General features: G+C 40.3%; 1 protein-coding gene across 1 annotated transcript in view; it reads left to right on the top strand.

The window, feature by feature from the left end:
* The window catches only part of PCSK5 (proprotein convertase subtilisin/kexin type 5), a 255,130-nt gene that overhangs the window by 145,582 nt on the left and 92,399 nt on the right, over positions 1–17,149 (top strand). Inside the window, exon 10 of the mRNA XM_010568726.1 lies at positions 2,194–2,297. Coding sequence (XP_010567028.1) covers positions 2,194–2,297 — 104 coding nt within the window. The remainder of the gene's footprint in view (positions 1–2,193; positions 2,298–17,149) is intronic.

Genomic DNA, 17,149 nt, shown 5'->3' with positions numbered 1-17,149 from the left:
ACAGAAGGCATCAGCTCTCCTTAAAAATAATAGAATAATTTAAACATGGGAATACCCTTGTTTGTTGTAGCCAAAACCAGAGAGAAATTAAATGGCCATGAATTGATAGAACTTGGAAGAAATTACAAAAAAATCTGGCTACAATTAATAAGAGATTCACTTAAAAGTCATCTTCCTTCTTCAGATTATTCCATCTTCTCTTCCTGTTTCAACAACAAGCATAAACAGGGCTTTCAGTAATTCCACCAACAGAGGTGAACTTCCATTGCTTAATACCCATGAATATATGTCAACATGCACACAAAAGATAGGCTAGGAGCAAGTTTTTCTATAAACAAGTTGACTGCAGGTTTGCAATAACTTCTGCATCCCTACTGCCTTCTCCTAAAGCTGCAGCTTATGGAATCTGAAATTTGTCACTGGAAAACATAATTTGATGCATCTTGAATGAAAAAGATAGTGCTCATTTTTCAATAGATTATCACATGTATTCACTGGTTTCTTCCTAATAGCTTGATTTCAGCTCACAGGATAAGCAGGATTCTACTTCCGTGTGTAAGCACCATAAAGCACTGATTACTCAAGTATTTCCAAAAATATATTCTTTTGACAAAAGAAGTTCTGGAAGATGTGAAACAACGTGTGTGGGATGCCAGTCCACGCAACAGTCATTTGTGTACATCAGACAGACAAGTGAGATTTTTCTGTGTCTTCCACTGTCAAGGGGACTTAGAGAAGAACAAGATATTTCTGCATGTTTGTTGTTACCCTGCGTCTGCTTCCCAATGAAATTTCTTGCTGAAATTTCTGGTAACTCGTCTATGTGTTGTTTTAAGAGTGTAGAGTCACTCCATGTGATGGCAATGTCCCACTCACCCCAGAAAGTGACCCACTCACAATCACCCATGGGTTTTGACCTTCCCTGCTTTCTTATGGCTGTTGGCTTGGTGTAGTTTCTACCTGCAGGAGCCCAAGTATCATGCCTTAAAGATAAGTGCCAAGAATAAGTCACTTGTCTGCTGGCCCAAGTGACTTCTTGGTCTGAAAGACACAAGAGCATATGTTAAGGAACTGAACCAAGGTTTCCCACATTTTCAATGACTGCCTAGTCCTGGACAGTGTAGACAGCCAATGCTGGGTCTGATAAACTTCATTCAGGTCTATCTTCATCACTACAACTGAATGGATTTGTGCCAGTGTGTACAACAGGGGCAGAGGATGATACCCTAAGAATGATACTGAGTGTCTGGTGTTCTGCACTGCAATACTTTTTTCCTCTTCATTATTTAGTGGCTCAGTTTATCATTACCTCTACTAAACTGCATTTTTAAATGGAATACTATTCATCTTCTTACAGATGATAGAAAAACTGTAAAATTGGAAGGAGAAAGAAAAAATACACCAGTTATGGCTGTGCACCTTTAGATTGTGTTCTAAGAAAAGAAATTCTCCTTGGGATGGATCTAAGAGAAACAAAAAAACTATAATCTCTAAAGATTTTTTCTAGTCCTGCAGGATAAATGGATATTAATGTCATAGTGAGGATGCAGATGGCATCTTCTTTCACATTCCTGGTGGACAGGTTATTAGGAATCCCTTAAAGGAATGGACATCTGTGCAATCAGGCACTTCCTCTGTAACTATTCAGATTCAGTGCTGGTTGCTTGGTCTTCTTCAAGATTACACATAGAGCCTTAGTGAATTCCAAGACCAGGAGTAATAGACAAATTAATAACAACAGAGGCACCTGGAATGGCTTCAGTAGGAGCTGAAAGTCTAAAAGAATTGCCAGCTTGAGCATGCAGTTAGTAGGGTTTAGTAGAGCTTTTCAGCAAGCCGACATCTTGGGGTTTTTTTCTTTGCACTGGTAAAGGTAGATGACATAGCAGTTGGTGGTCATACAAATTTCCTCTGTGTGAAATGTACTCCTTCATCTTCCCTTAAGTTTTATATAATAGAATATTATCATATATCATTATAGTCTGCTTAATGCAAACCTCCTAGCTGTATAAATAATTTCATGTAGTAATTCTGTAAAATTAGGACTTGTTCTTTTGAATGGAGCAAAGGAAAGAAGAGAAGAGAAATGAAGGTTTTTTTGGTTTGGATACTTTTTAGCTTACATGACCTTGTATCCTTACATTCTGGTGAAATATGTCTGATCCATGACTTTATCTTTCCCCTTTTTCATAGTCCATTTCTGACCTGGAGAGACATACAGCATATTATTGTCAGGACTTCACGTGCAGGACATCTGAATGCTAACGACTGGAAAACCAATGCGGCTGGTTATAAGGGTGAGAGCTTCCTTTCTTCTTTGCCATCAGAGGCAACATCTTATTTGATATTTCTGAAGAAGAAATAATCTCAAGTTGTTTTGTTTGACCCTATGTTGTGCATAGTTTTGAGACTTTTCAGGCTTGAATTGAAGGGGCCTATCTTCTCTTTTATAAGGAAAACCTCTTAGAATGACTAAATGCAAACATGGCAGCTACAAAATGCATTGGCCAGATCTTCTCAGTCTCTTTCAGTACTATTTCATGCACTGCTGGCAGAAAACTAAGTAAATTGGTGCTTTTAAATTTTTTCTTGTATAGCTACTATTCTGATAAAAGAGTCTAGAGTTGAAGATACAGCAATTTCTGGATTCAGACCATGTTCTCATTCAGAATTGTTGACAATTTTGATTAAAAATAGCAAAACAGTATTTTCCAATTTCTGTTTTATACCATTCACCCTACAATATTTCTTTTTAACATTTCTGTCAGATTTAGCATAAAATCAAATCTTAAGCTATCACGACTTTTAATGTGACAGAAATCATACTATTCAGTCAGCTGCCGTGTAGGTTTCTAAACTTTTGTACAGTTTTGTAATTTTGTATTAAAGCTCCATCTTTTTAGCTTTTTTTTCTCTTTTGTAATGCAAGCAGAAGTAAACATTTGTGCCATTAAATAAGATACATATTTTCAAGATGCATTAAAACTGGACCTTGAATCCATACAACATTGTATTTCAACACAGATTGGCTTCTAATTCCCATTCACTAAATTCTTACTGCTTTCAGTTTGGACTGCATCTTAAAAAAAACCCAGAATGGCTTATTTCTGATTCTCTTTTCATAAGAATTCCACCCAAGACTGCAATACTTCTTTTAAGATGAGATTTGAACTGTTTTGTGCTAGGAACTCCTGAGAGAAGAATGTAATATACAAGAACCGTCAAATCTTTATCATGGTTTCACTTTAAAACTGAAGCCTAGCTTTAATCTATTTCAGATCAAGGCACTACTACCACAGAGCATCTTTAGTATATCATTCTGACCTATGACATTTCTGCTGCAATTGAATAGAAACCAAACCAAAAAAACTTTCATTTTTGGATCCAAACCAGGCTTTGACTAGGATAGATTTAGAAATGGGTATTTGGCTTGAACCCCCTCATCATGTGAAGGTTCTGACATTAAGAGCCTGTTTTTGTCCCATTTACAAGTGCATGCCCACCCACAGAACACATATATAGTGAGAAATAGATACTTTCTTAATAGCAATAACATTACAGTATTTGTTATTGTGAAACATTTCCTAGGATTTAAAAAGTTTTGGTGGGAGATCGTAACCGTATCATCATTTTGTTGGAGCTATCTGAAGTTCAAACAATGTTTTTCAAGTAGCATAAAGTGGAGCATTTTTCTTCCGTAACTCATTTCCAAATTCCTATATGTTTGTATTTTTCCACTTGTTACCCACAAGAGGCAAACACTCTGTGAGGCATTTCACAGCAGCTGTCACTCATTATCAAAGGAGAGGTCACACTACCACACCAGCAGTAGTAGCATTGACAGCAGGACTTGCACTGTTGCACCACTGGAGCCTGCTTATTCTGAATCCTTGGAGCCACTCATTTTTCTATGCATTGTAGCACATAAATAGTGAGAAAAAGGGCTGAAGAAAGGTTTCTCCTCTACTTGTGCAAAGTCACAAACGTAGATAAGCTCAACTGGGGGCCTGGGATTCAGGAAATACAACTTGAGCTGGCAGATGTCTGCTGTAGACTTCATGGTGAAATTGAAAATAGGAAGACAAACTAAGTGCCTCAACCTCTGTGGAGCTCAGGAATCAACCTTAACCCAAGTAAAAACACTAGTTTTAAGTAAATTATTTTGGCAACTTAGGCTGAGCAAACGGTTCCAATAAAAATGCAGCTCTCTTTAAACCTCTGTTGGTTTTGGAAGAAGGAGAAGAAAAAGATATAGATTAAATCACAACATCCAAACCTGAATTCAAAAGAGGGCTTGCACGCTGCTGCTGGGAAGACTGAAACAAGTTTTTTTACTATTGCACGTGGCAATATTTAGTATAGTATTACACTATTATCCCTCACTGTTGCCAAGAGTAACAATGAAAGTATGGTTTTTCATAGATGAATTACTCTGATCAGACTGCGTTCCTTAAGGAATTGTATCATAATTTTGTTGATGGCAAGATCCATATTTCTTCCACAGCATGTTCTTAACAAGGGAAGGGTGGAAGATTTTTTTTTTTTTTTTTTTAATTAACTAAAGCAAAAACAGTCACAAGAAACAATCTGCCTTTCTTCCATGCATACTAGGGAAGAAAGAAGAAAACAAGGAGAAAAAGAGAGACAGGCTTGCTCCTTTAGAAATGAGAGCTGAAAGGGTGAAAACAACAAAAACTTGGAAGAACCTCTCACTCAACAAAGGGTCAGCAAGAGTTGGTAGCTGAAAGTGGGTCAGCATGCCTTTTCAGGGAGCTGTTTTGCTGGGCTGCATGGCAACACTGTCCCTGGCAGTGTTTTGCCATTGCAGAACACACAGAAGGAGCACACAGATGTCATTACTGGTTGTAAGATCTCCTTTTTTTTCTGTCTTACATTCATAAAAAGAAAGATTAATTCATGGAAAACACTTGAGCCAGCTAGTGATTTGCTAAAGCAGTGCCTGTTATTTGTTTAATTTACTGGCAAGTAAACAGCATTTGTTAAATGCATGTCAAGAGAATTAAGTCAGGAATCAGCAAGAATTTCTTCTTGTTTTGTTGTCAGCAGGCATGTATCTTTCCTCAGGAACTTATTACCTGGTAGTCTCAAAAAGAAAGACTTGAATACTTATTTTGGGATATTCTTTGGCCAGTCAGTTGTACATATAGTTTGTCACTAGAATAATAGAATCACAGAATGGTTTGGTTTGGAAGGGACCTTAAGGATCATCTAGTTCCAACTCCTCTGCCATGGGCAGGGACACCTTCCACTAGACCAGGTTGCTCAAAGCCCCATCCAACCTGGCCTTGAACACTTCCAGGGGTGGGGTATCCACAACTTCTCCGGGAAACCTGTTGTAGTGCCTCACCACCCTCACAATAAAGAACTTCTTCCTTACATCTAATCTAAATCTACTCTCTTTTAGTTTAAAGCCATCACCCCTTGTCCTATCACTACATGCCCTTGTAAAAAGTCCCTCTCTGGCTTTCTTGTAGGCCCCCTTTAGGTACTGGAAGGCTGCTATAAGGTCTCCCTGGAGCCTTCTCTTCCCCAGGCTGAACAGCCCCAACTCTCTCAGCCTGTCTTAATAAGAGAGGTGCTCCAGCCCTCTGATCATCTTCATGGCCCTCCTCTGGACTCATTCCAACAGGTCCATGTCCTTATGTTGGAGGCCCCAGAGCTGAACACAGTACTCCAATGGGACTCACAAGAGAAGAGTAGAGTTGAGTCGACTCGACTCAAGTCCCTTGACCTGCTGGTCACACTTCTTTTGATGCAGCCCAGGATACGGTTGGCTTTCTGGGCTGCAAACGCACATTGCTGGGTCATGTTGAGCTTCTCATCAACCACTAAAGAGATACGTTATGCTCAATTTGGCTTCAAAATCAGAGGGTTTTTTTATAATTAAAGCAGTTAATTAACTGATTATATGGAAAAATACTAGACACCATCTGTTTTTGTGATGATATCAAAACTGTTGATCTGTTTTTGCTATGGCAGATTGGTATGCAAAGGCTCCTTGTTCTGTCAGTTGTTTGGTCAACAACAGAGCATGCAACTGCATTCATAAAAAGGGAATGCTGCATTAATGCCAACTTGTCTCTACATTGGAAGATACAGAATGAAACACTGCAGTTTTAAGAACAACAATCAAATCATATGAACAATTCTTTATCTGTAAGTGAAGCACCAAATATTGTCAAATACTGTCTCTGGGGAAGCAGACCATTCACAGTGAAGGAATACTATTAATTTGAAGGGACATTTTTAGAGAACATCCTTCACTCTTCCTGGCTGCAAAGTGTAGACAATAACACTTCAGTACACTGAAATAAAATGCTACTGAAAGATAAAAGGAAATCAAAACTCCAGTTGCTTCTTTTTTTTTTTTTCATTTTCAGGCCATTCCTAGGCCCAGTGGAGGTATTCTTCCTACAGAAACCAAGAGTCATCTCATTTGCCAGGGAGTAACAGACTACCAAAGTTATCTCACACCCCTTTAGATTACCCAAAGTATCTGCTGCTTCCACTGGATAATGACCACTGGAGAGAATTGGTCACTTAATGTTTTACGGCTTTTTAATATAATTGCTTAATTACATTATTTAATAAAACTGGTGGTTATTCTTGTTGTGAGCAGAGCATTACCAGTCTGGGAGAGAGAAAGAGACAGGCCTATCTATGCTTCTAGATACGAGACCTAGATTGTCCAGATTTAAATGGCTGTAGGGTGACCAGTAACCAAGCACAAATTCAGAGACTAGCAAGAAAATCTTCACAACAATGTGTACATTTCAGAGAAGACAAATAAACTATTCATAAACACCCTGCTGCATATTTTCAATAACTTTAAAATTATATTTTTAAAACATTGTTAGAAGCTGGCATAAGACTTCTGAAAAATAGCAAGCATTTGTGAATGGTTATGTTAACCAATCAAAGCTGTTCATCTATCAAAAGACCTTTCAGTCTTACAGATGCTAGCTGATATTTTCACACGCCATTAGCAGCCAAGATCAACTCCTACCCACCCCTAATGCCCATACACATGGTGCATGGAGCAAGTGAAACATGAGCTTTGAGTTTGGCTGTTGTAGTATCCCAGTTTGGGGTAGTTGACGATCTGACACCAAACACATGAAGCTGCCTTGGTCTTTGTAGGAGTGAGGAAGACCATATCCTATGCAAGCTAGACTAATGATTTTTTGTGCTTGAAAGATTAAGCTGATACTTTCAGGTAGACAATGTTGTTGGTAAGTTTCTTGTCCAACTTGTTGACAAACATGGGCAAATGCAAGCTATCTCACATGTGACTTGTTTCTTTAACTCTCCCAGCACTGTGTTGGTTTAAGGCAGTGTTTCCTCACCAGGAATACCCCTAGTGCCATGCCCTCTGGCTACCTGCTCTTCTCAACAGGCCCATGGCTTCATTGCCAAGCTATGACACAGAGCTATTTCTGCAGCTCTACACCACCCAGGGAATCCCCTTAAACCAGATTTCATGTCCAAATCCATTAGTCCTTGAAAAAGGCTCCAGCTCAGTAGTGTCACTCTCTAAACCACTGGTGTAATGATAACATATCAGAAGAATCTGACATCTAGAGTCCTATTTACCAGACATTAAGTTACGTGATTTTAATGTGGGAAATACATTTATCAAAAAACAAGCTTATAACATACCATTGCCAAATGTGAGCCACACAAACCAGAACCTTACTAAGTAAGGGTTTTCATGTAGGCAGTGATGAAGTTGCAACCCAAAGTCCAAGGGCAATCAAAAGAGACTTCATGGCCTTGGGACAACTGGTTGAGCAATCAGGAGCACAAGTAGTGTTCTTCTTTATCCAGTTGCAGGGAATGATGAGGGAAGAAACAGGATGACCCAACAGATCAATAACTGCCTCTGAGACTGGTGTCACCAGCAAAACTTTGAGGGTTTTGATCACGGGTCAGTCTACATGATACCAGGCCAGCTGGTGACAGACAGGGTACACGTGTCTCAAAAGGGGAAAAGGATCTTTGCACAGGAGTTAGCAGGGCTCACTGAAAGAGCTTTAAACTAGATTTGAAAGGAGAAAGGGATACATCTAGGCTTACTACAGAAAAGCCTGGGGGCAGCATGCCAGTGTTTGAGGAACAGTGTGCTAGTGAGGTCCTCTGGTCTGCTCCCCAATGTGCTGAGTACACTAAAGCACATTTGAAATGTCCCTGTACTAATGCACGCAGCCATCTCAGTGGAGGCAAGGGATGGAGATCCATCTGGCAGCAAAGACACAGGGGTTGTTAATGTGTTAGAAACCACAGAAGCACCTGAGAACACTCACATAGGAATTAGGGCTTCTCCCCCCAAAAAGGTGGCAGGATCAATAGCCCAACTGAAGTGCATCTACACCGATGCACGCAGCATGGGCAATGAACAGGAGGAGCTGGAAGCCATTGTGCAGCAGGAAAACTATGATATAGTTGCTATCACAGAAGCACGATGGGGTGACTCACAGAACTGATGTGCTGCAATGGATGGCTATAAACTCTTCAGAAGGAATAGGCAAGGAAGGAGGGGCAGGGGGGCTGATAGCCCCAAGGCACCCCACTGGACCTGTTGTTTGTGAACAGAGAAGGACTTGTGCGTGATGTGATGGTTGGAGGCCGTCTTGGGCCTAGCGATCACAAAATGGTAAGAGTTTTTGATTCTTGGAAAGTAAGGGGAGGGGGGGATCAGCAGAACTGCCACCTTGGACGTCTGGAGGGCAGACTGTGGCCTTTTTAGGGGCCTGGTTGACAGAGTCCCATAGGAGGCAGTCCTGAAGGGCAAAAGAGTCCAGGAAGGCTGGACAATCTTCAAGAAGGAAATCTTAAAGGTGCAGGAGCAAGCTGTCCCCATGTGCTGAAACTCAAGCCAGCAGGCAAGAAGACTGGCCTGGCTGAACAGAGAGCTTTGGCTGGAACTCAGGAAAAAAAAGAGTTTCTGACCTTTGGAAGAAGGGACAGGCAACTCAGGAGGACTACAAGGATGTTGTGAGGTTAAACGGGGAGAAAATTAGAAGGGAAGGTCAAAGCCCAACGAGAACTTTATTTGGCTACTGCAGTAAAAGACAATAAAAAATGTTTCTATAAATATATTAACAACAAAAGGAGAGCTAAGGAGAATCTCCATCCTTTATTGGATGTGTGAGGAAACATAGTGACAAAGGGTGAGGAAAAGGCTGAGGTACTTAATGCCTTCTTTGCCTCAGTCTTTAACAGTACGACCAGTTGTTCTCATGGCACCCAGCCCCCTGAGCTGGAAGACAGGGACGAGGAGCAGAATGAAGTCCCCATAGTCCAAGGGGAAATTGTTAGTGACCTGCTACACCACTTAGACACACACATGTCTATGGGGCTGGATGGCATCCACCCAAGGGTACTGAGGGAGCTGGCAGAAGTGTTCACCAAGCCACTTTCCATCATTTATCAGCAGTCCTGGCTAACCAGGGAAGTCGCAGTTGACTGGAGGTTAGCAAATGTGACACCCATCTACAAGAATGGCTAGAAGTAGGATCTGGGGAACTACAGGCCTGGCAGCCTGACTTTTTGTTGGGGGAGGTTATGGAGCAGATCATGCACATACAGGACAACGAGGCAATCAGGCCCAGTCAGCATGGGTTTATGAAAGGCAGGTCCTGCTTAACTAACCTGATCTTCTACGACAAGGTGACCCACTCAGTGGATGAGGAGAAGGCTGTGGTTGTTGTCTACCTAGAATTTAGTAAAGCCTTTGACACTGTTTCCCACAGCATTCTCCTGGAGAAACTGGCTGCTCATGGCTTTGGCACACATATCCTTCACTGGGTTAAAAACTGGCTGGGTGGCCAGGCCCAAAGAGTTGTGGTGAATGGAGTTAAATCCAGTTGGTGGCCTGGTGTTTTTCACACCCTGGAAGTGGTGTTTTCTAGGGCTCAGTATTGGGCCCAGTTGTGTTTAATATCTTTATCAGTGATCTGGATGAGGGGATCAAGTGCACCCTCAGGAAGTTTGCAGACAACACCAAAATGGGTGGGAGTATTGATCTGCTCGAGGGTAAAAAGGCTCTACAGAGGGATCTGAACAGGCTGGATCGATGGGCCGAGGCCAACTATATGAGATTCAACAAGGCCAAGTGCTGGGTCCTGCATGTGGGTCGCAACAGCCCCATGCAGCACTACAGGCTTGGGGAAGAGTGGCTGGAAAGCTGCCTGGCGGAAAAGGACCTGGGGGTGTTGTCTGACAGCCAACTGAATGTGAGCCAGCAGTGTGCCCAGGTGGCCAAGAAGGCCAATAGCAGCCTGGCCGGTATCAGAAACAGTGTGGCCAGCAGGAGCAGGGAAGTGATTGTCACCCTGTATTCGGCATTGGCGGGACCCCACCTTGAATACTGTGTTCAGTTTTGGGTCCCTCACTACAAGAAAGCCATTGAAGTGCTGGAGCACATCCAAGGAAGAGCAACAAAGCTGGTGAAGGGTCCAGAGAACAAGTCTTATGAGGAGCAGCTAAAAGAACTGGGGTTGTTTAGTGTGGAGAAAAGGAGGCTGAGGGGAGACCTTATTGCTCTCTACAGCTACCTGAAAGGAGGTTGTAGCAAGGTGGGTGTTGGTCTTTTTTCCCAAGAAACGAGTGATAGGATGAGAGGAAACAGCCTCAAGTTGTGCCAGGGGAGGTTTAGATTGACTATTAGGAAAAATGTCTTCACCAAAAGGGTTGTCAAGCATTGGAACAGGCTGCCCAGGGAAGTGGTTGAGTAACCATCCCTAGAGATATTGAAAAAATGTGTAGATGTGGCGCTTAGGGACATGGTTTAGTGGTGGACTTGGCAGTGTTATGTTTATGGTTCGACTTGATGATCTTAAGAGTTCTGGAAAAGACAATCTAGCCATAAATACATGACCAAATCTTCAACAGATTGGTGGATATAAAGTCTGAAAGAGGCGTTGGCACTCACTCGCATAGGTAAGCATTAGTCTTACATGAGCTGAAATGGTTAGATTAATCTGAATGCTTTTTGCCTTGTAGCCCCTGCTTGGAAGTTGTTTGAAGTCAGAGAAGTGTTTAGTTTAGCACCAGGAAGGGAGAGAAGCAAACCAGCTACAATTAATAGTTAGTCTAACAGCGAGTGGAAGTGTCTCCCCCAGCAGTTGCAGAACAGGTATGATAGTAAAAGGCCTGTGTCCTCAAGAATCTCAAACCATGTTTAAATATCATAGGAACCACAGGGTCAATACCATAACCTTTATCATTGCTTTGTACATAAAGCACTGCTGTAGTTAGAGAAAATATCGGAGGTCGGATTTGGAAATTAAGATAGTTATGGAAAAGTGAAGTAAAAACATACAGTTTTTAGCAGCAAGTTTAAAGTGTTTGTCTTTTTACTGTATGGTCACTACAACCATTCTAGATGGTTCATTTACTTCCCACATGCAGCAATTCAGCTCACAGCTATAATTAAAGATTTCTTAAATGTAATATTAAAATTGCATTAGGAATTTTTTGGTGTTTCATGTGTTAAACCCAAACAAATTGCCAGGTATCTGAACTCTGCTAGCCTTGAGCAAGACCTAAAAAAATCTCTTTGGGATTTTGGGGAAGGTAGCTGGAAAAAGTATTGAATTCTGCAGCCTAGATCATGGTTATTGGATTTTTTTTTTCCCCCTAGCACAAATTGAGGTCCACACAATGTTGCTTCCAGTTGAAAGACATGTAAAATCAGGAATATACCTGTATAGTTTCAGAGATGGAGATGTACAAAGGAGGAGAGGGAATTTCTCACAGAAGTCAGGGAGGTGTCATTACTTCTCCCAGCCTCAAACTCTTCATTATCAAAGCTTCTCATTAGTCATCAGCTCTGCAGCACTCTGTTTTCTGCTGGCTCTGAAAAGCAAGGAATGGAGCTGTGAACGTAAAATGGAGTCTAAGCAGAAACTTCAGGCCTGTGCTGGGATACATAGAGAAAAGTAGATTGACATTTTGTGTTACAGTTGGTTGCTTTCCTGGGGTTGTATATTGTGAGTCAAACTTACACATGCTTTAAAATGTAAATGGCTCTAAAGCAGGAGTAACAGCAGGCAAAAAGCAAAATCAGGCTTTAAATTTCTATTAAAATAACACTCAGAATTGTCACCAAACCATGATTAGCATAGCAGACAAAGAACTTAAAAAGATAGTGCCTCTGCTCAACAACTGACAGACTTGACGTCCGTCTGTCCTAGATATAAAGCTATGCACAATTACTATGATCTGCAGCTCCTAGTATTCCAAACATTGCCAAGTGGTCTGACAGCACTAACAGGATGCATGCCATGGGAATGATAACCTTTGACATTATTTTCTTATAACAAGCCCAACTCAGACCTTTAGCGAAACTCTGCAAAGGGTTGAGGGGCAAGAAGGAAGGAGAGGGATAGATGTTTTCTCCTATGGACTCATAATGTAAGAGTCTGCCACTGAATGTGAAATGTAGATTTCCATTTTGCAGTATTAAGAAAGAAGAACCAGGATCAACAAATTTAAAAAGTGAATGATAAACTGATAAAATTCTCCAAAGCAGAATACTTTAATCATAGACAACAGAGACTGCATTTCAGAAGTCCTTAAAAGTTACATGCATTTGCATGACCTCTTTATATACTAATTATCAAAGCAGTACACTTGTGAGAATGTTCTAGGCAAATATCTAGCCATACTTATATACATCCATGGCAATGGTGAACGTCTTGTGGATGGGGTAGTTCTGTCTTTTTTAGAAAACAACACCTGCCTTTGAGAACACCAAAGCTCTTCATTGCTGTTGCATTGCTATAGTGCATTTCAGTAATTACAAATCTGGCTGTTGCTTTATTATCAGAGTGTGTCCACTTTAGTGGAACTAGGATTCAGGCCAGTTAGGAAGAATATCACACCACCTACTATACAGTATTTTAAGCACTTAGAGCATCCTCTAAGTGATGTAGAACTTCTAGTAATAAAAGGGAAAGATAGTGGCCTATATAGGACAACTTAGATCAGTTAGATGCCTAAAGTTGTTTCTAACTGTCTCACTTTTTTCCTTCAAACAAATCAGTTATTGGGGGGTCGCTTTTAAGTCAGGGGATGAAGAAATTCATCCACAAGGTCTATTACCAGCATTACTGGTCCAGCTATCTGTGTAGACTTGGCTTATTGTTTAATTTCCTGTTGCTTCAGGTTACTGGTCAGAATCTACTACATAGCTCTATGGAGATAGTGTGAAGTCTGCTTAGTTAATTAATTACTTCTGTGCTTTGGTGTGAGGTTAGTATAGTTTTAGTTCTAAAAATCACCATCACTATTAAATAATTTGCAAAACACTTTGTTATGACTTTCTGCATATTTGTGTATATCCTTCCTCTGCCAAAATCTGCTGTAACCCTACGCTCACTCAGGAATTAGTTTGAGTGTAAATATCCCCCTGGAGCACCAACACTTCTGAACAGACACAGCCGCTGTGTGAGACAGAGCAAGAAGGATGTTCTGCACCAAGTGTCTGATACACCTGACAGCGTAGAAATGCTTTGTGTCTCCTGCTAATGATCTGTCAGCATTTCCACTTACAGTGCCTTTGACTCATCTGTCATCATCTGTTCTGAGATGAAGAGGCTCTCACCAAAAGGTGTTTTTATTGTTTGATAAGGTGAAATGACATTTGGCTGCTTTTGAGTTACCGGGGAATCCTAAATGTACCTCTGAGGGTAAATTTGCTCCTAATAGAGGATATAAGTATATTTTCTTAAAAGGTATTCCATGGTGCAGTCACAAAATGGCATTTTTTGTTTAAACAAAACTTGCAAGCTGCCATGTTTTTCAATGCATCTTTGTGCTTTTTGGGAAAAAAAAAATCCCACGTAAAAAGACTATCACTAGTTATAGCTTCTATTACTGTAGATGTGTCTTAGCCAACTTTATTTCGGCAAACTTTTTTCTCCCTTCTAAATGCACATAATCCTCAGATTTATTCCATTCACATAAGCTGGCTCATTTCAAGCTATATAAATGAATGTCTTCAGTAGAAGCTTTATGATTTACAGCCAAATGCTGTTGCAGTGAAGCAGCAGCTTCTCTGTCTTAACAATCACCAGCCAGCAGTAGTCAGGTTTTCTGTTTCTATCATAACTCTGCTCCTTCAGAGACAGAGAAGTAAACCAGTCTTCCTGGTCCTTCTGCTGAGGTTTTCAGCAAGGCTCACTGGTATTTTCTATGACTCAGGGGAAAATGTCCCCATATGCAGGGCACAGTAGATACCATGTGCTCTGAGGACTGCATTAACTTGGTTTGCTCTTACCTAAACAAGCTCTGAGAAGTAAATGGGGAACTGATTCAGGTCTTGCTGTGGGCAGGGGAGAACTTGGCATGGCTGTGCAGGGTACACATGGGCACTCACTGCTGACCATGGACATGGGGTGGCTGAATCCCAAGATTAATGACCTCTGCCCAAAGGCTGTTAATACTCATGAGAGGGGGGAAGTATTTGGGTAATACTTGCTGTCACTACTAGTAGAGTCTGATTCTGATGCCCCAAAAGTGTATTTCGCTCTTAGCCCTTTTTGTCAACCAGTGTCTATGCTTAATAACCATATGTGTTTTAAATTCCTGAAGTAGAGAAATATTGCCAGGATGTCAATGCGAATGTGATCTTGGATTTAATTCCTTAATGTTTTAGGATGGTGTGTTTAAGCCTATTTTTTAAGTGGCTGCAAAATCTCTTAGCAGGTGATACAGTGTCAGAGTTGCATACAGAAACTATTCACAAAAGTACGCTGGCTACTGGAGGTTTAGCTTCTACTAGCTGTCCAGCTAGTGTTCCTGGGCAATCTATATTTTATTTTATCCATGAATAGGAGCTTTTTGGCAGGCAGAAAAAAATGTAAAATCCAGAGGGCTGGTCTTTTTTGTCAAATCTATTATCAGGTAAACCCAGGTTAGTATATTAATGAAGAAATTATTTGTACTAATACAAAAATCAGAAATTTACATAAATACAACTGGAAGCTCAATAAAATAATTTTTTCAGTATTCTGTTAACACCTTTATGACCACAAAAATGGTCAGAGGGCTTGAACAACTCTACTATGAAGAAAGGCAGAGAGAGTTGGGGTTGTTCAGCTTGGAGAAGAGAAGGCTCTGGGGAGACCTTATTGTGACCTCTCAATATATAAAGGACACTTATAAGAAAGATGAGAGACTTTTTACTATCATCTGTAATGACAAGACAAGGGGCAATAGTTTTAAATGGAAAGAGGGTGGATTTAGATTGGACATGACAAAGAAAAATTTTATGATGAGGGCAATGAGACACTGGAACAGGTTTCCCAAAGTTGTGGTTACCCCATCACTGGAAGTGTTCAAGGTCAGGTTGGATGGGGCTTTGAGGAACCTGATATAGTAAGATGTCCCTGTCCATGGCAGGCAGGTTGAACTAGATGAGCTTTAAGGGTCCCTTCCAACCCAAACCATTCTCTGCTTCTATGATTCTATGATATAGAAGCCGTTCAGTTTCTCATTGTGCATCTTTGTAGCTGCCACTTTTAAGACAACTCTACTGGGCAACTTTCTGTCCTTCAAATCCTTCTTTGGTGTGATAGTAAATGTAAGAACTCAATCTTCTACCATCCTGCTGAGTCTTTAAAAATACCTGCATTTAAGGGAATTCTGTGGGGAGGGAGGACTGAATTCGCTGTTTGCTTTGTCTTTAGAAAAATTGAGGGGTTGGTTCTGTGTAAAATTTAAAAATACAAATGATGTGTTTAATCTAAAAAGCATGAGGGAGTTGGTTTTACAAGCAAGAATGAAAAAGAATGTTCTTGCACGTTTGTGTTATTGGCTTGTAAAGTAGTTATGTGTTTCAGAAATCACATCCAGTTATCACAGATTACTGGTCATAGGTTGACACAAAATGGGAATGTGCTAAAACAAGATGAATTCTCATTCAAGATCAATGTTCTCTTAGTTAGGACATGACAAAACAAAATAAAAATAGTTTAAGCCATGTGTCATCATTTCTCCTTTTTTGTCCCTCAATTTTCTTTAGACAATTGTCTTTCGTGGTTGAAGCATTTTGATATACTAAGCAAACAACAGAAACTTAAAGTAATATAGAATTAGAGCTTTATATTTGCAAATAAGATGTAAATGTAAAAGAAATATTGGTGTAGGGCAGTCTGAAGTATTTACAGGATGAGAGTAACTCAAAGTCTCACATCTTCTAGTCTTGCTAAGCAACATTTAAGAAAACCACAGTATAAGGGGCATTTTAGACTCCTATTTTGTTGGTGTCATTCTGGATGAGACTGGATCAAGATCCTAAAGCAGCATAAATAAGCAAGTCATAATAATTTACATAACAGCTGAACCTCGTTTAGGAAAGCTGCATATTCCTCATTTGACAAACTGAAGTTATTACCATTTCTTTCCTTCTGATTTAGTATTTGATATGTGTATACAAAATATTTATATTTCCAACGCTGATTTCACAGTATAGAAAACTAAAGGCCAAAAAATAGTAGGGAGAAAATGAGTAAAACAGCAAGGGTGGCTTACCATCTAAGCTACTGATGAGACATCTTGATGACAGGCAATGAAACTGCAGCCTAACAAATCAAGTTTAGCTGCACTGAAGCACTGGAAATGCTGTGTTTTCGGTATCTGGGCCCAGTTTTCCTGGACTCTGCATGATTCTGTGTTATGATTTATCAACACCAGCCATTCATATTTGTCTTAGTCAAGTCAAGTGGGATATACATGCTGCCTTAAATTTGGGGGTAGCTTTACATACTCTTTGTATATAAATGAGAAAGTTATTGAATTTTCAATAGCAGTTTCAGACAAAAACAAAGGGATTATGAAAAAGCTGGGGAAGTCTATCCAGCAGGTGAGCAGGCATTGATTTCATGGTGTGCTAATAGAGGAATTGCTCCAGGGATAAATAAATGAACGTTAGCCCCAAGAAATTTTATTTTCTTTAATGATAAGAGGAGACATCAGCTAAACTTCAATATTTACTTTGTGCTGCAGGAGGGAAGTTTTTCTCTGAAACTTGTCCTGTATCTGTAAAGCTCTGTGTGTGCTTGTGATTTTGCAGAATAGAAATAGATCAGTTTGCATTGCTCCATGAATAGAGAGAATATTC

This window comes from Haliaeetus leucocephalus, unplaced genomic scaffold (genome assembly GCF_000737465.1).
Source record: "Haliaeetus leucocephalus isolate CR32 unplaced genomic scaffold, Haliaeetus_leucocephalus-4.0 Scaffold251, whole genome shotgun sequence".
Classification (NCBI taxonomy): Eukaryota; Metazoa; Chordata; class Aves; order Accipitriformes; family Accipitridae; genus Haliaeetus; species Haliaeetus leucocephalus.
This window is presented reverse-complemented; position numbering and strand designations above follow the sequence as displayed.